General features: G+C 44.8%; 1 protein-coding gene across 1 annotated transcript; it reads left to right on the forward strand.

Moving 5' to 3' along the window:
- The first annotated feature begins 16,950 nt into the window (after positions 1-16,950).
- Positions 16,951-22,221, forward strand: TIMM22 (translocase of inner mitochondrial membrane 22). Its single transcript, XM_012740564.3, has 4 exons — positions 16,951-17,242; positions 19,502-19,698; positions 20,170-20,242; positions 21,620-22,221. Exons 1-4 carry the CDS (start codon positions 17,005-17,007, stop codon positions 21,694-21,696), a joined length of 585 nt encoding a protein of 194 aa, XP_012596018.1. The 5' UTR covers positions 16,951-17,004; the 3' UTR covers positions 21,697-22,221.
- Positions 22,222-24,147: the final 1,926 nt, after the last annotated feature.

Raw genomic sequence — 24,147 nt, forward strand, 5'->3', positions numbered from 1 at the left:
GCCGTCGGTGTGGACCAGCTCAGCTACCAAGGACCCAAGGAAAGCAAGCAAACAAACAAAAACCCCCAAAACAAAAAACGCCCCTCTCTGAGCCCTCCACCAGCGCTTTGGAAGTTATTTCTTGGGCATCTACCGCCATCTAACGGAAAGAGTGGAAAAGATAAAAAGAAAATGAAATGAGGTCTACCAGAACTCGAAGTATGAAGAAATACCAGCAGGACCAAGCAGAATGTTGTTATTTCACAGTGGCTTTACACACACACACACACACACACACACACACACACACACACACACACACACACAAATGATAAGACGCTTTATAGGAGTTAATTTAAACCTTAGAACATAATCGAAAGTTTTTGGCACAAACATAAACTTTCACACCTAAGGTTCTCAATTTTTCTAGGGTAGGAAAAGGAATTGTACAGGTTTTCAGCTCAATGAAATATTACCAATAAACAGGTGAAGAGATGAAGCTGGAAGCCAAAAGTGGATGGGCCATCTCTACAAATTATATCCACCTTCTCAGTCAACACCTAATGTCGTTCCTTTCACAAGTAAGATCTTTAGATCCAGCACTGGCTAGAAAGAGGTAAGAACCCTTTGAGAAAGGCACATGGCAAATTCCATGTTAATTCTTAGGAGACTGACGTGCTTAAATTCTACACCACTGTATGATTATAAAACACACAGAAAATCACTTTTTAGTGAAAACATTTAAAGCTAATATGACATATGTTAAGATATTAGATATATTTTTAAATCTTATTTTTTAAAATCCTGTAAACAGACTAAAATGTTTTCTCTTCTCATCCAAATCATAGCTGAAATGCCAGTGGGTGGGTATATGGGTTTGGCACTATTGAAAGGGTGTTAGACAGATTTCTACACTTTGACAGTTTCAAATGAAGACTAAAGAAATGTAAAAGGACTATAAGCATTTACATCCTACAGAAGCCAAAGGACAAAGTATTTGGTGTGGAAGTAGGTGAAGAGGGAGTTTGGGGGATTCCAAATTTGGGAAAATAGTGAAGTCATTATTAGAGTACTTAACTTTGGTACACTAGGTGCAAGTCTGATATAAAGAGGAGGTTTGTTCAGCATTTTACTTTTATTATTTTACAGGAAAGCACTTTCCACTGGAATGTGTCCAAACCAGCATCTGGCACCTGGGAAAGTGAGAGTTCGAACATACTGCACATGAAATATAAATAAAATTTAGAGAATTGTTGGTGCAGCAGGCCTTGGTTAGAAGCCAAACATCGCAGCTGCCTTTGAAAGGGGTGTGGAAAGAGGGGATTTGCAATGGAAATGATTCCAAAATCTTAATTCTAGTGGGTGTTTGTTACAAGAAGAAGTGCAAGGAGACTCATTTGTCGTTCTATAAAGAATTAGCAGATGTCCTTTGGCTTGCAGACAGCACTCTCCTTGCTTATGCAGTATACTTAGAGTGAATATCCCTACTTATATTTAGCTAGTTATGGTAATGAATTGACTTGGCTATTCTGAAAATTATTGTTGTTTTAAAGTATGTATTAAGGAGCCACAACATACATGACATTGTACAGAACATACACATTATAGACTTTTCTTTTGAGAAATTGCATTCTAAGGCACATGATGTCACATAAAACACGCAGAACAATACCTATTTGTCACTTTTAAGATTCATAAATCACAATCCTTGGTATTTGGGTGCACAAAGATGTATGTATACAGACAGATATTTATTGCTACATTGGTGAAATTAGAAAAAGACTGAAAAACTGGGAAGTGCCTGTGTATCAATAAAGATGATTAAATTCTGACATATTTATCATCTGGAATACAATCTGGTTACTGGAAAGAATTAAGGAGATTTCTATGTATACTATATTAGTCTGGGTTCTGCAGAAAAACAGAACCAATGTATATATAGAAAGAGATTTATTATAAGGAATTGACTCATGCAATTATGGAGGCTGAGAAGCCCAAGATCTGCAGTTGGCCTGCTGGAGACCCCAGAGAGCCAATGGTATAAATTTTTATCAGACTATGAGTCCAAAGGCAGGTGAAGACCTACGTCCAGCGGCAAGACAGTTAAGCAGAGAGAGTGAGAGTGAATTTTCCCTTATTCTACCTTTTTGTTCTAGTCAGGCTTCAACCAATTGGATGAGAATCACTGCATTGGGGAGGGCAATCTGCTTTACTTTGTTTACAAATGCAAATGTTAATCTCATCCAGAAACACCTTAATTGTCACACCCAGGATAATATATAGCCAAACATCTGAGCACTCCACGACCTACTCAAGTTGACACACAAAATTAACCACCACAAGTCTACCCCTTGTAAACTTGGCTCCCATATGCATCTCCTTAAACCATACTTAATCTCCAAGTGAAGACAATAATAAGGTCATATTTCTACCTAACATGGCATACAACCAAAAATGCACTAACTCCATCCCCAAAAGGTAAAGTCTCTGAGTGATGTTTACTCTCCTTGACATCTCATAACTTAAACACTGTGACGTAAAATTAACAACACTTCAACACTATGCTATAAAGCCAATACATCTTAGATTACATGGTAAGGGAATCAGAGAAGAAACAAAGATATTATACAGGGATATTTCGTTTTATTGCACTTTGCTTTATTGTGCTTCGCAGACATTACAGGGGTTTTGTGTGTGTGTGTGTTTTGTTTTGTTTGAGACAGAGTTGCTCTGTTGTCTGCGCCAGAATGCATTTGCGTCATCGTAGCTCACTTCAGACTCCAACTCCTGGGGTTAAGTGATCCTCCTGCTTCAGCCTCCTAGGTAGCTGGTGTGAACTAAAATAAAATATTAAGCCCCCCCTCCAGCTGACTGAATGAATCTCCTCTTGGCCAAGGGGACCCCAGAAAAACCTTAAAGCTGAGTTCCCAGCCATGAAGGGAAAGGAGGCCAGACATGCCTAGTTACTCTTTGTAACAATAAGATTAATAGGACCGAAGGCCACGTAAGACAAAGCCTAAACCACACCTGCAGGCAATCAATTTACTTAACAGCTCACTTGAGTCTCAGTAAATGTCCCATGGATTGTCTCTGACAAACAGACATCCTTATCTTAACTTAAAACATTCCAAGTTGAGGGGAGGGGGCAAAAGAAAAAAAAAAAAACACCATTCCAACACTTTAGACAAGCTTCATTTCTTTAACCAATTACAAATCAAAGAATCTTTAAACCCACCTATAAACTATAAGTCCCCGCTTAGAGATGTCCCACCTTTTCAGGCCAAACCAAGGTATGTCCTCCCCATATTGACTTACGATCTTACATGTAATTCCTGTCTCCATGAATGTATAAAACCAAACTGTAACCAGGCTACCTCGTGCACGTTTTCTCAGAACCTCTTGAAAACATGTGTTCTAAGCCATCAGTCACACACACACACACACACACTCGGCTCAGAATAAAACTTTAGAATTATTTTACAGACTTTGGGATTTTTCCATTAACCCTGGGACTACAGACACATGCCATTATACCCAGGTAATTTTTGTATTTTTTGTAGAGATGGGGTCTCACTATGTTGCTCAGGCTAGTTTCAAATCCTGGCCTCAAGCGATCCTCCTGCATCAGCCTCCTAAAGGGCTAGGATTACAGATGTGAGCCACCACAGCTGGCCGACATTGCAGTTTTTTACAAATTGAAGGTTTGTGGCAACCCTGCGATTGAGCAAGTCTATTGGCACCAATTTTCCAACAGAATATGCCGACTCCATTCTCTGTATTATATTTTGGTAATTCTCACAATATTTCAACTTTTCCATTATTATTACATCTGTTATGATGACCTGTGATCAGTGATCTTCGATGTTACTACTGTAATTGTTTTGGGGCTCCATGAACCATGCACATATGAGAGGGCAAACTTAATCTATAAATGTTATCTGTATTGTGACTGCTCCACCAGCTGGCAACTCCTGTCTCTCTCCCTTGCCTCCGGCTTCCCTATTCCCTGAGGCACAATGATGGTGAAATGAAGCCTAGTAACCCAACAATGAGTGGCCTCTAAGTGTTCAAGTGAAAGGAAGGGTTGCACTTCTCTCACTTTAAATCAAAGGCTAGAAATGAATAAATTCAGTGAAGAAAGCATGTCAAAAGCTAAGATGGTGCCCAATGTGGTGGCTCACATCCATTATCTTAGCACTCTGGGAGACCCAGGTGAGAAGATTACTTGAAGCCAGGAGTTCAAGACCAGCCTGAGCAAAAGGGAGACACCCCCCAGCCCCGCTCCCCACCATCTCTACTACAAATAAAAAAATTAGCTGGGCATGGTGATGCATACCTATAATCCCAGGGAGGGAGGCTAAGGTAGGAGGATTGCTTGAGCCCAGGAGTTTGAGGTTGCAATGAGCTATGATGATGCCACTGTGCTATATATTAAGGGTGACAGGGTGAGACTCTGTCTCAAAAAAAAAAAAAAAAAAAAAAAAGCTGAGACAGGCTGAACACTGGGCCTCTTGTGCCAGACAGCTATGTTGTGAATGTAAAGGAAAAGTTCTTAAAGCAAATTGAAAGTGCTCCTCCAGTGACCATATGAATGATAAGAAAGCAAACAGCCTTATTGCTGATATGGAGAAAGCTATAGTTATCTGGATAGAAAATCAAAATAGCCACAGCATTCCCTTAAGCCAAAGCCTAATCCACAGCAATGCCCTAACTTTCTTCAATTCCACGAAGGCTGAGAGAGGTGAGGAAACTGCAGAACAGTTGTAAGCTAGCAGAGGTTGGTGCATGAGGTTTAAGGAAAGAGGCCATCTTCATAACATAAAGTGCAAAGTGCAGCAGTAAGTGCTGTGGAGAAGATTGCAGCAAGTTATCCAGAAGATCCAGCTAAGATCACTGATGAAGATGGCTACACTAACAACAGATTTTCAATGTAGATGCAATAGCCTTCTATTGGAAGATGCCATCTAGGACACTCCTAGCTAGAGAGGAGAAATCAATGCCTGGCTTCAAAGCTTCAAAGGACAGGCTGACTCTCTTGTTAGGGGCTAATGCAGCTGGTGATTTTAAGTTGAAGCCAATGCTCATTGATCATTCTGAAAATACTAGGGCTCTTAAGAATTATGCTAAATCTACTCTGCCTTTGCTCTATAAATGGAACAGTGAAGCCTAGGTGACAGCACATCTGTTTACATCATAGTTTACCGAGTATTTTAAGTCTACTGTTGAGACCTACTGCTCAGGAAATAAAAGGATTCCTTTCAAAATATTACCATTTGTTGACAATGAACCTGGTCACCCAGAATTCTGATGGAGACATACAAAGAGATTAATGTTGTTTTCGTGTATGCTATCAACAGCATCCATTCTGCAGCCCATGATTCAAAGAGTAACTTTGAATTTCAAGTCTTATTATTTAAGAAATATATTTCATAAAGCAATAGCTGCCATAGATAGTGATTCCTCTGATGGATCTGGGCAAAGTAAATAAAAAATCTCTGGAAAGGATTCCCCATTCTAGATGCTATTAGGAACATTCATGATTCATGGGAGGATGTCAAAATATCAACATGAACAGGAGTTTTGTTTTTTTTTTTTCTTTTCTTTGACAGAGGCTCACTCTGTTGCCTGGGATAGAGTGCCATAGTGTCAACCTAGCTCACAGCAACCTCAAATTCCTGGGCTCAGGCGATCCTGCTGCCTCAGCCTCCTGAGTAGCTAGGACTATGGGCATGCGCCACCATGCCCGGCTAATTTTTTGTATATATTTTTAGTTGGTCAATTAATTTGTTTCTATTTTTAGTAGAGACGGGGTCTCACTCTTGCTCAGGCTGGTTTCAAACTCCTGACCTTGAGCAATCCTCCCACCTCAGCCTCCCAGAGAGCTAGGATTACAGATGTGAACTACCATGACCGTCTTGAACAGGAGTTTTAAAGAAGTTGATTCCAATCCTCATGGATGACTTTGAGGTGTTCAAGACATCAGTGGAGGAACGGAAGATATTTCCACCACAAAATGCAGATGTGGTAGAAAACCAAGGGAACTAGAATTAGCAGTGGAGGCTGAAGATATGACTAAATTACGGCAATCTCATGATAAAACTTGAAAACTTCAACAGATGAGGATTTGCTTCCTATGGATGAGCAAAGAAAGTGTTATTGTTTTGTTTTTCTGAGACAGAGTTTCACTCTGTCGCCCCGGCAAGAGTGCAGTGGCATCATCAAAGCTCACAGCAACCTCAAATTCCTAGTCTCAAGTGATCCTCCTGCCTTAGTTTCCTGAGTAGTTGGGACTATATAGGTGTTTGCCACCACACCTGGCTAATTTTTCTAGTTTTAGTAAACACAGGGTCTTGCTCTTGCTCAGGCTGATCTCAAACTCCTGAGCTCAAACAATCCTCCTGCCTCTGACTCCCAGAGTGCTAGGATTATAGGCGTGAGCCACTGCACCTAGCCATAAAATACTGTTAAATAGTATCATATGCTACAGAGAAATCTTTCATGAAAGGAAGATTCAATCAATGCAGTAACTTTCATTGTTGTTTTATTTTAAGAAATTGCCACAACCACCCAAGCCTTCAGCAACCACCACCCCGATCAGTCAGCAGCCAACAACATCGAGGCAAGACCCTCCACCAGCCAAAAGATTACAACTTACAAAAGGCTCAGATGATCATTAGCAGCTTTTAGCAATAAAGTATTTTTAAATAAGGTATGTATATTGCTTTTTAGACGTCATGCAATTGCACATTTAACAGACTGTGCTATAATGTAAATGTAACTTTTATAAAATGCACTGGGAAATCAAAACATTTGTGTGATTTACTTTATTGTGATATTTGCTTTAGTGCAGTGGTCTGGAACCAAACCCACAATATCTCAAGGTATACATGTATGTATACACACACTAACATATTCATAAACAAAATAAAGAGGAAATACTATGATAATTACAGCCCTTGTTTCTGTAACTGGTCATGTGGTTGTAGCTGGTATTTATAAAACTACCTTCTTTCACTACTCATTCTATATTCCCTGTGCCTTCAGCAAGCACCTCAGCTGGTCATCCATGGTTCTTTACCTGGTGAAATGACTCAAATGTTCATTTCTGAAGGGTCTGGGCCATTAGTCCTGCCTAGAGTAGGTTGTCATAGTTTTTCATTGCCCTTAATCACAGGCCATGGTAATACACCCTAAGGGACTTCCTGTGTTCCAGACATATCCTCCCTTACCTCCATTGTGGAGTTGTAGTCCAATCTCAGGATCAATGACCCCATTCAGCACAGTAACTCCCTTTTTTGCCTATTGGTTCAGAGTCAATAGGAGTTCAAATTGGCTAAGCAGAAGTCTTAACTTCCAGCTCAATCAAAGCATTGTCATGTCTCCTGGTGGTAGCAATCTTTCCTCTGGAACTAAGACCTATAGGCCAGCAGCACATAAAGTTATGGGAACAGAAAGTAAAATTTTGCTAGCGGGTCACTAGGGGTAATAGTGGGTGGTACCACTCCCATTTCCACCCTGTGATTCCAGGACCCATGAATTCTGGCTGTGGGAGAAATAGCACCACATGTTAGATGTTGATTCAGAGCAGATACAGCCTTCTGGAGAACTTTGCCTCAGCCCTGGGACGTACTGCCTCCTGGCTGGTGCTGTATTTGAGTCTTCAAAAGGCCATTCTATTGTTCTATCAAGCCAACTGCTTTAGCGTGGTGGGAAACATGGTGAGACCAGTGAATTCCATGAGCACAGGCCCATTGCTACACTTTTTTTTTTTTTTTTTCTGTGAAGTGAGTTCCTTGGTCAGGAGCAATGCTGTGTGAAATATCATTCCGTAAGCCCACCGCTGATTTTGGCAGAAACATTGCATACTGAGAAGGCAAATCCATATCTAGAGTGTCTATCCCACTAAGGACAAAATTCTGCCTTTTCCATGAATGAAGTAGTGCAGTGTGATCAACCTGCCACCAGGTAGCTGGCTAATCACCTCAGGGAATGGTGCCATATTGGGGGCTCAGTGTTGGTCTCTGCAGCTGGGAGACAGGGCACTCGGCAGTGGCTGTAGCCAGGCTGGCCTCGGTGAGTGGAGAGCCATGTTGCTAAGCTCATGCATAACCTCCATCCCTGCCACCATGGTCACTTTGTTCACGAGCCCACTGGGTAATGAGAGGGGTGGCTGGGGAAGAGGCTGACTGGTATCCACAGAATGGGACATCATGTCCACTTGATTATTTAAACCCTCTTCTGCTCAGGTCACCCTTTGATGAGCATTCACATGGGCCTCATGTTTTTTCCCCCAGTAAGGCCTATCTATGTACTTCTTCCCTAAATTTCCTGTCACCAATTTTCCAATCCTGTTCCTTCCAAGTCCCTGACAATATAGCCACACCATTGGTCATAGCCCTTGAATTGGTATATAATCACACATCTGGCCAATTCTCCTTCTAAGCAAAGTTAACAACCAGGTGCACTGCTGAAAGTGCTGCCCACTTGGAGGACTTCCCTTCATCCTTGTCCTTCAAGGATGTCCCAGAAAGGGGCTGCCGAGCACTGGCTGTTCACTCTCAGGTGGTGCCTGCATATCGTGAAGAACCATCAGTAAACTGGCACTTGAGTTTTCTCTTCCTCTGTCAACTGATTGTAGGGAACTCTCCATGGGGCCACAGGTGCAAACTGGGAGAGAAAAGGCAGTGTAGCAGGAACCAAAGGCCTTTGGGGTCACTCCTTCACATAACTTCCTTGTACCTTCAGGACCTGCTCAGGGCTGATCATGCACATACCATTTCCTTTTGATGATGCACTGCCTTGCTGTGCATGCCCAACTTAAGGCTTGCCGCGTCAGAAAACACCAGCTCATGATGGGAAGCTCAGGTTGCATGGTAACTTGGCAGCCCATGATTAAGTGTCAGTCTCTATGAAGGTCAGATTAGCAGATTAAGAGCTGTTTTCTCAAAAGGAAAGTAGTTATCCAGAGGATGACAGGGCTTTGTGCCCAAATCCTAAGGGCCTGTGCTGCAATTAACCTACGTGGCCTGCCAAAGGCTCCAAACAGCATTTCTACCTGCCACTGCCACTTCAAGCACCACTGAATCTGCTGCATCATATGGCCTAAGTGGCAGAGCAGCTTGCAGAGTGGTCTCAACCCATTGCAGAGCCCTCTCTCGTTCCGCGTCCCACTTAAAACCAGCAGCTTTTTCTGGTTACTCAGTGAATGGGCCAGAATAACACACCAAAATGAGAACTACATTGCCTTTATTTTTATTTTTATTTATTTATTTTTTTTTTGAGACAGAGTCTCGCTTTGTTGCCCAGGCTAGAGTGAATGCTGTGGCGTCAGCCTAGCTCACAGCAACCTCAAACTCCTGGGCTCAAGTGATCCTTCTGCCTCAGCCTCCCACGTAGCTGGGACTACAGGCATGCGCCACCATGCCCGGCTAATTTTTTCTGTATATATTAGTTGGCCAATTAATTTCTTTCTATTTATAGTAGAGACGGGGGTCTTGCTCTTGCTCAGGCTGGTTTCGAACTCCTGACCTAGAACGATCCGCCCGCCTCGGCCTCCCAGAGTGCTAGGATTATAGGTGTGAGCCACCGCGCCCGGCCTACATTGCCTTTAAATATCTGGACACCCTGATATGGTGGGTGCAGTCAAGTTGACACATAAAATTGACCATCACATAAACTGATATGGGACATCTCTAAGATGTAGCACAAAAGACAGTAGGGTACAGAACAGGTAGGAAATACTAACCAACCACTTGTAAATATTTTTAAGTGGAGGAAAAAACACATTTCACAAATATAATGCTTACATATGCATGAAATATATCTAGAAAGACATTTAAGAGATAGTAACAGGTTGCTTGGGGAAGGGAACTGGAAGACTAGAAATAGATGTGAGAAAAATATGGAAAGTTTTACTCTAGTCCAAGAAGAAAATACTTTTGAATTTTTGAATATGAACTTATTCAAAAGATAAGACACTGTAAGTGGAGAAAGGAATATTTAAAATACAGCAGGACTTCTCAGAATGAAAGAGAAAAAAATGTCTCACACACACACACAAATATCAAATTCCATCATAACAAAGCTGTTAGTATAAAATGAACATTTTGATGGTAAAAGTCTTCCAAGTCCACTCAGTTCAGGAAATAATGGATTCAACAAAATCTGAATCAAAATGGATTCAAACAAGAGATTTAGCCCATTTAATTGAGAGTTCCTTGGAAAAGATTTTACCTGTAGATTAATAGTATATTACAGTTTTTACCTCTGTTTTATCTTTTCCTTTTCATGAAGTTGGTCTTTTGTGGCAGATCCACTGATAAGGGAAATTGCTTGAGAGAGAGGTGAGATTGACAAGGATGAAGATGAAGGAAGGGGCTGGGGGGCGTGGTAGCCCATGCCTGTAATCCTAGCACCCTGGGAGGCTCAGGAAGGCAGATCGTTTGAGCTCGGGAGTTCGAGACCAGCCTAAGCAAGAGCGAGACCCCATCTCTACTAAAAAAAAAAAAAAAAAATAGAAAGAAATTAGCTGGACAACTAAAAAAATATATAAAGAAAAAATTAGCCAGGCATGGTGTCACATGCCTGTAGTCCCAGCAATTTAGGAGGCTGAGGCAGAAGGATTACTTGAGCCCAGGAGTTTGAGGTTGCTGTGAGCTAGGCAGACGCCACGGCACTCTATCCCGGGCAACAGAGTGAGACTCTATCTCAAAAAAAAAAAAAAAAAAAAAAAGATAAAAGAAGGGAGAGAAGAGCTGTGTTCTCACTGGCTCTAGCAGAAGTGTGGCACCAACTTGACATGTAACCTCGGGAAGCCACCACTATTGTTCATTTGATTATTCGTTTCATCCCTTAGCAAAGCAGGACAAGTCTGGTCTCTAGTTCTAGGTCTCTGGTCTCTAGTTCTCTAGTATCCTAACTCTTTTGTAGAAGTACAAAGTGCTAGAGAAAACATGATGCATACTTCTGATAGTAGGATCACAATTTGTACCCCCAGTAGTCATTAAGGTGACTCTCGTGCAGATATGGCCAAACTATATGATTCATTACCCAAGTGAGAAGTAGGTCCTAACAATCCCCTAATCCAGGGGTCCTCAAACTTTTTAAACAGGCGGCCAGTTCCCTGTCCCTCAGACTGTTGGAGGGCCATTGGAGAGTGCAGCGTACATTCCACACATGTGCCCTGTGGGCCCAGGATGAGTTGGTTGCTAAGCAGGACAGGCAGCGGTAGCAAAAACACTGGGCGGGCTGGGTAAATGTCAAAGGGCCACATGTGGCCCTCAGGCTGCAGTTTGAGGACCCCTGCCTGGCCTAATCCACCAGTCAGACTGCTTGCCAAATTTCCGGTAGCTTTTTTGTAAGCAAAGCCGAAGAGATAGTAAGCAAATCTGGATTGTTAGGTATGAGTGAGTAAATATAACATCCTAACAATTACGGTATGGAGGAAACCTGCTCTAGAATATTAAGACCACCCACCAAAAACTGGCTAGAATCCAAGGATCTGTCACTGGAAATAATACAAGATACCTCTGCAGGCTATTGTAGGTCAAAATAAAAAATAATTGACATAATAATAGTGAATATATCTGACATTTTACACCTGACTGAGGACGGAGCACAAACTCAGCTCTCAAACACTAAAGAACACAAAATGATTTTGAGTCATCACTTCTAGGCCCCAAACAGAGAAAGCAGACAACTGGGAATATTTTAGTAAGAACTAAACTTAGACGGTAGCATCTGTGTCTTCAAGTTGTAAAAGCAGCACATTGAGTTTAGATTTTTAAACTGGCATGAAGTAGCATTCGGAACAGGGGGCATGATCACATTTATGGGTTGAAAGAGCATTCTGTGGATAGTTTAGAGTAGAGCAAGGCAGGAGGCACAAAGACCAATTAAGAGTCTGATAATTGAGAGATGACAGAGTCCACACAAAGGCAGTGGCAATGCATACAAAAGGGAAGCGATGGGTTTGAAAGATATTTGGAAGGTATGTGGGTGAGCAGGAAGCAAGGACTCTAAGAAAACCAATGGAATGCCCGGAATCATCATTTGCCCAGATAGGACATTCAGGGAGGGTAGGTTTCAGGAGCAAAATGAATTCTCATTTACCTGAACCCTGTAACCTCATAACAGCTGCCACCTGTGGGTGCACAATAAAAGCCACATCCCTTTAGGTCCCTTCTAGCCTGCCTTTCAAATCTGTTTCCTTTGACCTCATTTGGGAGCCTGATTTGGGGGTCTGAGTTTCTTGCTGATTGCCCCCCAATGGGTTCAGGCTATTTCTTGCTTGAAATAGTAAGGCCTCCTCTACTGGGGCTTGAGGCTTCAGTCCTTTTGTTCCAAGTTCACAGTCCAGAACACTTCCCACCAACTCCCTCACTCACAGGTGCTGCCTCCTCAGACCTCAGAGAGCCCAGCTTGAGGTCTCTTCTCTTGAGGCAGGATGGAGGGACAGAGGGATGGAGTGATGGGAGTTTTCCCCTAAAACCCAGGTTGGCTTCAGCATCCGGTGTCCTGGTGCTACTCAAAATCCTACAAACTCTTCTCATGCCAATGAGACAGTGATGCCCGCGGTGTCCAGTGCAGCCAGGCTCTTATTCACTGTCTGACTGGAAGCCTATCTGCCAGCATTCCCTGCAGGTCAGGGGTGCTCTTGAGCGACAGGAGACTCAGCTGTGGAGAGCTGAAGAAGTTAAAACAAAAAGTACCCAACTCCACTTGCCTGGCCTGTGCCCCAGCACAGTGAAGCTGACTGCTGTGCACCATGCCTAGGAAATTTCATCTCCACCCGGGGGACCTCCATGCCTTTCTCTCTGAGAAAACACCACCAGGACACAGAAAGCTCTGGGATGGGGGAGTGTGGCGAGTGGGAAGAGGAACTGCTGATGGCTTTGTGCCTAGACGGCAAGGCAGAGGGAAGAGGGTCTGCCTCTGTCTAGGTCTTCCCCTGGGCGAGTGCTCCCAAGGCCTGCTGAGAATCAAACTATATGTCAGTCCCCTGTGGCAGGAGGTGGCCATCGGGGCTTTGGGGGCACTACTGCAGGACCTATGTAGATGAACTTCTCACTTCAGTGCCAAACGAGTGCCCAGGTAGGAACTGGTGACTTTTTTCCCACAACAAACTGGCCCAGATCCCTGTACTCCAGCCCTTTGAGCAAGTCAAACTTGCTTTAAGGATAGAAATGAAACACAGTCCGCTACCTTTCCTGTCATCACAGGGAAACCCTCCTGAGGGACCCTGGCCTCATCATGCACTCTAGACATCAGTGAAATGAGTAGCTGTCCCCAACTCAATGGAGCTCTGAGTCCTGTGAATCTACTTACAAAGTGAGGTAACCATGGACAATAATATAGACTGTGGTCCTCAAAACCAGTCCCCAGACAGCAGCAGTGGCAGCAGCACCTGGGAACTGCAAATTTTTCTGCCCACCCCAGCTTTACAGATTCATAAACTAACTCTGCACACAGCACTCAGGAGTTTAACAGCCCCTCCAGGAGCTTCTGATGCTCTCGAAGGGTTGAGAAGCACTGATGTAGAGTGGTGGCATTGGGCAGCTGTGTAGACTGAGCCTTCCTTGGTCCAGCAAGCCCAGCCCCCTACCAGGGCCAAGACACCCTCTCTTGAATAAGAATAGATTATGCCGATAAGTGACCTTCACTGAGGAGATGGAGGGGAGTGACCGACAGCGTCTCAGAGCTGTGGCAGGGACCTTGTCCAGAGCCTGGTGGGTGCTATTCATCACCTGTGGCCCATGGGACCCCACGATTCCTGTGGCTGGATGCCTCACATCCTCTACTTTCATTCCATCTTCTGCAATCAGCAGTGTCAAGCCCTATCTCATCTGTGACTCCTATTTGGGACAACAAATATTCTCTTGTGGGGAAAGGACTTCAGAGAGAAAGGCTAAGAGCCACTCCAGCCCCTCACATATACATGTGTGACCATCTGGTCCCCATTTCTACTGGGCAGAGTATTCCATCCTGAGCCCAGCGCAAGGTGTCCCCAAAGTATGTCAACACTGCCTTACAGGAGGGCTCCTCAGGTCCCACCCATTTCTTCCCTGGGGCCCCAGAGACTCTTCAAACGTGGGCGCCTCACTTCCTGTCACAACTTTCTCAACTCTCTGTCGTACCTATTATGCTATTGGCTTTTTTGGCTAATAGCCAAAAAAGCCAATAGCTTTCCTTTCTTTTAAGAGATGGGGTTTGCTCTATTGCCCAGGCTGCAGTGCAGTGGTGTGGTCACAGCTCACCATAGCCTTGAACTCCTGGGATCAAGCGATCCTCCTGCCTCAGCCTCCCAGAGTGTTAGGATTACAGGCCTGAGCCGCCACACCCTGCCGGCCCTATGCTGCACTTCTCAACTTGGGCTTCCTCATCCCATCCCCACTCATGCTATTTCTTTCACTCTGGGGCTCCAGTGACATACAGCAGCCAGAAAGCACCTGAGGGAACTACAGGTCATCTGGGGTCCCACAGGCCTTTCCCCTATCCAGCACATTACCCATTTTTGTCACTACCCAGAGTCCTTCAAGGGATAGGTCATGCACTCAGAGCCTTCTGACCCTTCCTACAACCCTCCCTGTGACTCTACCTCATCTTTAACTGTCCCCTCTCTGTCCTCTCTGACCCACTGAGATGCTCTTCCAATCCTGTATCCTTGTTGCCGGAGCAGACAGCCTGGGGTGGAGAACTGAGCTGTAACAAGAGAGCTGCTGGATTCCCAACGATGCCATGGCCAGATAAGGGCCCTAGACGTCTGGCACAGGGTCAGCCCAGGGAAACAGACATGGGAAACCACTTCTTACTTTCAGAATATACTTGAAGAGGGTCAAGATTTCCATCAGGTGAAACCTATTCTACCCATGGAAGGAGATGGGGCAGGGAGACACCAGATCAGTGTCTGTTCCCTCCCCATTCATGGTCTGGGCCAAGGAAGATGTTCCATAAAAGGCTCCCCCTCCCATGTACTTTTGCCACAGGGAGTTTCTCTAGCTGGTAGCTTGAATCCTTCCTGAACTCTGAGGTAGCCCCTTCATTTTGGGTTTGGTTATCGTCTTCTAACTGGTCCCAGGGATTAGTTGTTTAGGCCATTCTTTGCCTCTCAAGGCTGCCTTACCTGGGACTAGCCTGGGAGCCTGTCCCAACGTCTAGGCCCACTCTTGGCTCTTAAGATCACAGAGTGTCTGGGAGGCCGAGGCGGGAGGATCACTCAAAGTCAGGAGTTCAAAACCAGCATGAGCAAGAGTGAGACCCCGTCTCTACTATAAATAGAAAGAAATTAATTGGCCAATTAAAAATATATACAAAAAATTAGCCGGGCATGGTGGTGCATGCCTGTAGTCCCAGCTACTTGGGAGGCTGAGGCAGGAGAATCGCTTGACCCCAGGAGTCGGAGGTTGCTGTGAGCTAGGCTGATGCCACGGCACCCTAGCCCAGGCAAAGAGTGAGATTCTGTCTCAAAAAAAAAAAAAAGATCACAGCATGAATCAGAGTGCTGGGCCCCTTGTTAATCTGGAAGGACAGGGTGGTTGGTAGGGTGAGTTGAGCTAGAGGTGCCTATGGGAAATGTCTGAATGTTGTGCTTATGAGGAAGGTCTAAGCTGGAGATAAAGATTTAAGAGTCACTGCCACATTAGAGGTAGTAGTAAAAGCCACAGCATGGATGTGGCTGCCCAGGTAGAGTGAGCTGCCTGAGAAGAGCCTAGAGGATGCAGCCCTTAGAGGACTAACAGGAAAGGGGCAGGCAGAGGCGCCTGCAGAGAAGTCTGAGAAGAGCAACTGGGGAGGCTGTAGCAGAACTAGGAGAGAAGGGCTCCACCGAAGCTGTGAAAAAACTTCAAAGGAGGGAGGAGTCAACACTGTAAAATGCAGCTGAGTAGCCAACGAGGTGTGAATAAGATTTTACACATAGGAAGGGACCTTAGGAATAGCTCATGCAGCAGCCGGTGGGAACAGAAGCGGGGTGAAGCCTATGTCCTTTATGCAGCATAGAGAACTTTGGAGACCAGGGAAGCATCTCTGCCTGTGTTTACGGGAACCCTCACCACCTTCTGTTTTCATTTATGGTCCTCTTAACTGAAACACCCCAATAAACAGCTAGTCTGAACTAATACAATAGTTTGGGGTCTATTTTAGTATTATTAAAACTACTGCAAAAATTTTTCTGGGTCCATACACAGTACCGTCTCACAGTTTACCTTTTAAGTATTGAATTTGCAAGCTGGTCAACACTCGAATTGGCTCAACCTAATATATATTTGGCTTTTTATGGTGATATGAGTCCCACATCACTAGTTCCGCCGACAAGTGGCTGGAGGGAGTACCGGCCACAGCCACCTCCACTTCCCACTCTCGTCCCTGGTTTTTCTTACGCTTGGAGAGCTTCACTCATTTGTTCACTCATTTGTGGGGCCCTTCTCTCTCCTCAAAGGCTTACTTGTTCAACGAAGCATTTATTGCATACACTTACGTCATGCTTTCACGTTTGTCTCCACAGCACCGGCAAGGAAGGTAGGACCCAGGCTCCCCGCCTCGGTACAGTCTCGGGCTGGAAGGGCAGTGGTGAGGCGCGCGCGCGCCCTGCCGGCGCCCCGGCGTACTGCAGCCGCGCGAGTGCACTGCCTCTCGCTGCCTCCCGCCTTTGTGAGCCCCAAACGCTCCAGATGAGGCCGAGGCGCGAGAGCACGCGCAAGGCTTCCTGGGAAATGTAGTTGGATGTTTGGGTTAGAACTATAAATCCCGGCACGCACCGCGCTGCAGCCGCTCTCTGACGAATCTGAACCTTGTTTGTGCCATGGGAAAAGCTGTACAAATCGAATTCAGTTTTCACAAGACGCTTTTAGGAAACGTGATAGCTCTCTCGGCAGGTGTGCACAGACCGACTTTGCTTCCACAGCATACCCACCGTGGCGAATCTGCTGTTGCGATACTGTGGCTAGCCCCCCCACGGGGCCCCAATGTGAAGCTTGTGGAATCTGCTGTAGGAAGAAGGACGCGAAGTTTGCTTGGGCAGCTACTGTCATGGCGGCGACAGCCCCCAATGCCGGGAGCTCAGCGCCTGAGGCGACGGGTTCCACCGAAGCCCCGCTGCAGTACAGCCTTCTTCTGCAATACCTGGTGGGTGACAAGCGTCAGCCCCGGATCCTGGAGCCTGGGAGCCTGGGCGGGATCCCGAGCCCTGCCAAGAGTGAGGAGCAGAAGATGATCGAGAAGGCGATGGAAAGCTGCGCTTTCAAGGCTGCCCTGGCCTGCGTGGGAGGTGAGGCGAGGCGAGTGGGGCCCTTGGGAGGCTGAGGGCTTGGACGGCAGTGGGGTTCTCTGCCAGGACCACGCGCCTGGTAGGCGAGGGACATGCGGGCCTCGACCTTGACTACACCTCCTCTTCGTTCAGTGCAATGCCTTTCCTGTCCCTATGGTCAGCTTTCGCGTATGGAAATTGGATCAGAGAATCGGTACTAAGGTTGGGGCCTAGAAGTTGTAAAACGGTTGACTTCATTCATTCATTCATTCATTTTTAGTAATTATTCATTCAACGAGGTGGTGGGAATACAGAGTGAAAGACAAGAGTCTTGTTCTCATAAAGCTAATATTTTACTATGTAGGGAAGAATGTTGAGAGGGAACCCCGCAGAAGAGTGCTGCAGACATAGCAAACTGCAAATTCAAAGGTGCTTAAGGCAGCAGCTGCCTTGAGGCTTGAAAAGCGGAAAGGTCACTGTGACTAGAGAGCAGCCAGCAAGAGGGGGAATGAAGTCTGGACATCTGGACTTGGCCTTCCCCTATCCCAGACCCCTTTCTTTTTTTCTTTTTTTAGAGACAGGGTCTCACTCTGTTGTCCAGGCTGAAGTGCAGTGGCACGACCATAGCTTACTGCAACCTTGAACTCCTGGCCTCAAGTGATCCCCCTGCCTCAGCCTCCTGAGTAGGTAGGACTCCAGGTGTGCTTGCCACCGCATCACAGCTAATTCTTTTTCTTTTTGGCAGAGACACGGTCTCGTTATGTTGCCCAGGTTGTTCTCAAACCCCTGGCCTCAAGAGATCCTCTTACCTCTGCTTCCCAAAGTGCTGGGATTACAGGCATGAGCCATGGCCCCTGGCCTTTTTTCTTTTTCTTAAACCTTTTGACAATTTGAGAATGTACAGTGTCCCTCCTGTGTGCAGGGTAAAAGAGTTAACCACATTTGTGGATGAGTATAAATCTTGTTGAAAATAAAAGATTTTTAAGGAATGAATATACAAAAGTGAGAATGCAAATGAAAAAAAGTAAAGTATAGCAAAAAGAAGAAAGAGATATTTTTTGGTTGTGGAAGGCCATACAAGAGGGGAGAGTAGAGCTGTCACTTGAAGGATTGAGAAAATACAGGTAGACAAAGAAGAGAAATGTCATTTCAAATTGGGGTGGAGTGGGGGATTTGAGCTTTTTGCTTAGACAGGAATTGATGTTGTTTTTTAGAAGAGTAACAAGTGGTAATGAACATGATGAATCAAGATAGAGTGTGGTGAAGGAAAGAAAAATCTCTGAATGGGAAAGCCATATTGGAAGTTTGCTAGACTGAAGCTTCCTGTGGGCATGGACTAGGTCATTGTTTATCACTGTGCCTAACCCTAATAAATCACTTATATAGTTGTTGAAATAATGAATGGAGTCTTTGTAGTGCTCAAGGGTTGAAGTAACAAAGGCTGGAGAGTAGGATGGTAATTGTGGACATAGACAGGGATGGACATATTTGAAAAACTAAGGCAAAAGATTTTGCCATCTTTCATGATGAATTGTAAAGGGAAGCAAAGAAACAGTCAGAAATGCTCATAAAGTTTGGAGCTGGGGTAACAGGAAAGAAGGAGCCATAAATAAGAAGAAAAATCTGGAGAGGAGATGCCCATGATTTCATTGAACTTGTATTGACCATGAGGTGATGAGAGGGCATTTGTATGGAAATTACAGCAGGCTCGGGGAGGGCAGATGTAGACAGCAATGTGGGATTTGCCATTTGGTAGCTTTGTGACCCTTAGGAAGTTACTTAACCTCTCTGAATCTTGGGTTCTTCATCTATAGAAAGGAGAGAATAATAGCATCTACCTCACACGATTATTGTGAAGAATAAATGAGGCAGTGACTATGAAGCACCAGCGTACAGTATCTGGCACATGGTGCTTACTAAACGACTATTATGAATGTCACCATGGTCAAGGGAGTGCTTTGCAAAGTTGATAGCTGAATTTGAGGGTGGCTGGTTTACATATGAGAAAGTGTAGAGAGAACAGAGGGTTAAAAATGGAATCTTGAAGAATGTTGGGAAATGAAAGGAGGAAGAAATCCAAAAGGAGACAGGAAAGATGCTGTCGATAAGACAGATCCTGGATTGTGTAATGTGGAAACCAGGCAAATGGAGAGTTTGAGTGGCAAGGGAGGGGTGTCCTCTGCACTGGTGGCCACCCAAAAGTATCCTTTCGAGCATGATCCCAAAGCAGTAATCCAGGAAACATGTCAAAGAAATCTTCATCTCTTTGTTTGCTTCTAGGATTTGTCTTGGGAGGTGCATTTGGGGTGTTTACTGCTGGCATTGATACCAACGTAGGCTTTGACCCTAAGGATCCTTACCGTACGCCGACTGCAAAAGAAGTTCTTAAAGACATGGGGCAGAGAGGAATGTCCTACGCCAAAAATTTTGCCATTGTGGGCGCCATGTTTTCTTGTACTGAGTGTTTGGTAGAATCTGTAAGTGTCTCTGCCTTCTGAGAAATCTTTGCCTGCTGCCATCTCATGACTTTTAAACAGAAGTGCTCCTAATGATATTAGAAAGCATATCAGAAACATCAGATATGTTCTAGATTGAATGTTGATAAAACAGTCCCTGATGTAAACTTTTTGTGTGTTTCTAATATAGGCTTGCATTATTTCTTAACTTTTTGTAGGCAAAGTTAGTTAATGATTTTAAACATGAGACTTAATGGAGAGCCCTAGCAGAAATTTTGGTTACTCCAGTGCTGGACTTGGTTTCAGCGCTCTGGTGCCACCTGCAGGTAGCATCTGTGAATGCATTCGAATTTTAGGAACTATAGTTTTGGAAAATATTAGGTTTCCTTTGAGAAGGGACTAAATTAGCTAACTAGAAACCCTGTGTATTTTTCCTTAATCATCCTGTTTGGCATGTTTCTTTGGCTCTAAACTGCACTTCTCCACCCGCAGTACCGGGGAAAATCAGATTGGAAGAACAGTGTCATTAGTGGCTGCATCACTGGAGGAGCCATTGGTTTCAGAGGTTAGTAAACATCACTCAAATGGTTTCCCTTTGTGGCCTTGGACAACGTGCTGAAGTTGACATTTCCAAACATATGAGTGTTCCAGGGACACTTGATATTCTTCCCTTCTGACAAATAAATCATGTTCATTTCTGTGTTAACTCAGTTTTGGAAATTTGCTAGTATCTAGATCGCGTTTTCCTCAACCTTGGCGCTATTGACATTTTGGACCAGATAAATCTTTGCCGGAGTTGGGTCTATCTTATGTATCATAAGATGTTTAGCAGCATCCCTGGCCTCTACCCACCAGATGTTAGTAGCATCCCTTCAGTTATGACAACTAAAAGTATCTCCCCATGTTGCCAAAAGATCCCTGAGGGGCAAATCACCCCCAAGTAAGAACCACTGATCTAGATGTATCTTAGGAAAAAGGGCTGCTCCATATTGAAGATGTGGGAAAACTCTCACAGTGAGTAATCCCTGGAGTATGTTGGTATGCAGGGTAGTACAGAAGCATGGCTAGGCCCATTCAGCCCTGGGTAGCCACATAGCAGACTGTGCCGACTTTTTCCTCCAGGCATTTCAAGTATTTAGGCATTTTTCTTAATAATTCTAGACAATTGTCAGTTTCATTTTGCATATAAATTATAATAGTAATATTTTTCTGCAGTTGAGGATTCTTAGATGTCTATCTATTGAAAGCCAACTACAGATATTCTAAAAGTATTAGATTATCAGCTGTAAACAACAAACAAATTAGTTCCCTGCTGGCATATCCATCATGAGTGTGTGGTGTGGGACCTCAGTGACCAGACTTTACTAGAAGCAGCAGTGTTATTGCTGGGCCACTCTCCATCTGTCATGCCCTGACTTACCCAGAGCAGAAAGACTGTTTTCTCATCTTCTGTCAAGCAGACCTGCTTTTGCTCATCAAAAGCCATTTACAATTTGTAGAGTAACTTCTCTTTTGGTCTTCCCTTTGCTCAGCTTTGTCAGGGCCTCCTTGAGAAACTCAGCTCTCTCCAGGACCGCTTTGATCACCTTCCCAGGAATTTATTCCATAAACAAATCAGGGTAAAAGGCCATATGCTTTCATTTGATTCCAAGGGCTGGTTCTCTTAACCAGTTTCCTGCCTGTGAGGGGCTATTTCCATAAGATTGGAAATTTTAATTCCTTGAATGAGAAAAGCTAAACAAACATACAGTTAGATAAAATACACTGGATTAAATCATATGCTTTGCTTCCTTGAAGTCTTAGAGAACTGTGATAGGCTGAGTGACTTAGAATGCTTAAGCTGTTGTGTTTTTTAACATCTGTGGATGTGCAAACCTTTCGTGAATGAAGCTTGACTCAGCCCATGTCACCACAGGTAATGTTATTTCTGTTTGCTTTACAGCTGGCGTAAAGGCTGGGGCCATTGGTTGTGGAGGTTTCGCTGCTTTCTCTGCTGCAATCGATTATTACCTACGGTGAGAGCAATTGCCCGCAGCAAAGGATGACGCCAGCCCTGGATCAGAGCTGTTCTTTGGAGGACGGTTTCTGCACCGCTCCAGGGCCCTTGCTTCAGGGACTGAAGACATTTGTTCTCCCTCACATAGTTTGTGTTGTGAGGAAGCAGCCTGGCTGTCTGCCTCCAGCCTTCAGAGCAGCCACACTGTCCTCTCCTGGACTCTAGCCAGGCTTGACAGGAGATGTGCCAAGTCAGAGTCTCTCCTTAGAGCAGATCAGGAGACAATGTGTTGACTTGTAGGAATGAAGCTGCACAAAGGTTCAGTCCTGACCACAACTGGCCCTCTAGGTTGTTCGGTGCTGTGGGCCAGAGGTGACTGCATCTTTGCATATACCCAGGAAGCCATCCTACCTTGGAACTTCATGCAGCCATTCATCTTGCATACCAGGGCAGGGTAAGGTAAATTTATGCCCTCCGACCAATTATGTTATTTGTTTAGCATTCTGCCATCTTTGTTGAATATATATATATTTATATAACAATTTAAATGCTGGTTTATTTTTAAATTCCACAATTCCAAAAATAGTGCCAGGTGGCTCAAAGATTGAACATCCAAAGGGAAAGAGAAAGTTCCTGAGAAGTCAGGGAATGTCAGATTACGAGTAATGTGTTATCCTCACCAAGATTGTTAGGTCAGCTGGGGCCTCTCCCAAAAGAAACCTTGCATAGCCCCTTCCTGGGATGCATTGAAATTCCACACATAGACCCTGTTGGCCTCTACTAAGAAGCCCTCCTGCGGGCTGGCTGATAGGCTTGCCTGCAGTTTGCTGAATCACACTTTACTTTCGTGCTCTGGCCACTGAACCAGGCCCAGCTCAAGGACACTTGTGTGAAGAGTCCTCCTGTGTGGTCATCTTGATGACTCAGTCACAGCTACTGGTGGTGTCGAGATCAGATGTTGTTGAGGGGCCCTTGTTCTCCTGTGTTTATTTTAACATGTTAATGTTTTTGACTTGACCTCATGGCCTTTTTCTGACAATAGCAACTTGGCCTAATTGTGTGCTATAAGTTAAAAAAAATAATCGTTCACAATTGGGCTCCCCCACTGGCACTGCTTTGCTGTGGTGCTTTGGAGGAGAGAGAAAGTTGATGAAAGCAGGCTTTTGCTCTTGGGTGGAGGGCAAGCAGGTAGGCTCCGTGGGGGCCATGTAATTCTAGCCACCTTCAGCCAGTGGCAATGAGTCTCCTTTTATCTACTGCATAGTAATTCCTCTGCCTTTTCTTATTTTGCTTTTTTCCTCATCTGCTCTGTCTTCTAGCCCACCCACTCTTAACTAGAATTTAAAGACTCAGTTTAAACAGGCTGGCATCCCCAAGTGTTTATTTGTATGTGAGTGATGATGTCAAACCCAGCTGGTAACACCTTCCTCTGGCTGTGTCTGCCGTTTCCTTGGGATGACTGTGAGCCAGCGCACAGGGCTCTTGTCCTTCTATGGTGAGTTCTATATAATGCCCCTCCCAGTTGCACAGCCACAAGGCTTTATCACCGCTGGGCCAGTTGGAGCATTCCCAAGAGCTCTAAGAACAAATTTAGGCGTGTTTCCTCTACTGTTCCCAAATGCATCCCACCTATAAGCACTTTGAAGCAAGGGTGGTCAGACATTCCTACCTGGTACTGTCAAAGTACTCGGATGCCTGGGATCATCTACCAGCTGGTCTTGCACATGGGACCGAACTCAAGAAATGCTGCCCTCACAACTGCCTTGGAAAAGAAGAGCCCAGAGGCTGTCAGTAGCCATCAGTTCAATAAGCCAAGCATTGTCCACATTGACTATTCAATCAAGAGAGGAGATGAATAGTTTCCTGTTTTAGATGGCTGGGAAGCCAGCATGAGCTCATAAACCAAACAGCAACGTTCAGAGACATCTGTTCCTGATCTCCAGAATAAACTCAGTGTCCAATGGCTTAGGCTGGAGGGAGGCTGCATTAACCCCACTGGCTCTCCCAAAGGGAGGGTGGGTCCTGTGGGGGATCCAGCTTCTCCAACAGGCAGATTAGACCAAAGGCTGCCCCAAAGATGTGCCACTTCCAAGGAAAATGCAGAGAACAGTCTACATAAAATAAGCAGCTTCTGCAACGGACAGCTTCCTGTTATCTCCCCATAGCATATTGATGGCCAGGCCCCTGGCGAGACTTCTGTACTTGGTGAAAGGAACTGTAGCAGCAAACGCAGAAGGCGAGACCACAAGCTGCCTGGCTGGCGCTTGACCTGGAAGGAGGCGAGGACAGGGCTTGGGCTCACCTCCCCCACACTCTGTTCCCCTCCCCAGGGGCCAAAGGGGAGGCTCAAGAGAGTGAACTAGGTAAATAGATTCCTGGAAACTCCCATCTGGATGCAGCTGGAAGAGTTAAATATTTAGATTGGTGGTCTTCCCTGGACTACTGAGAACACAAACATCCACACCACAGGGATG

The sequence above is a fragment of the Microcebus murinus genome, chromosome 18, assembly GCF_040939455.1.
Source record: "Microcebus murinus isolate Inina chromosome 18, M.murinus_Inina_mat1.0, whole genome shotgun sequence".
In the NCBI taxonomy this organism is placed as follows: Eukaryota; Metazoa; Chordata; class Mammalia; order Primates; family Cheirogaleidae; genus Microcebus; species Microcebus murinus.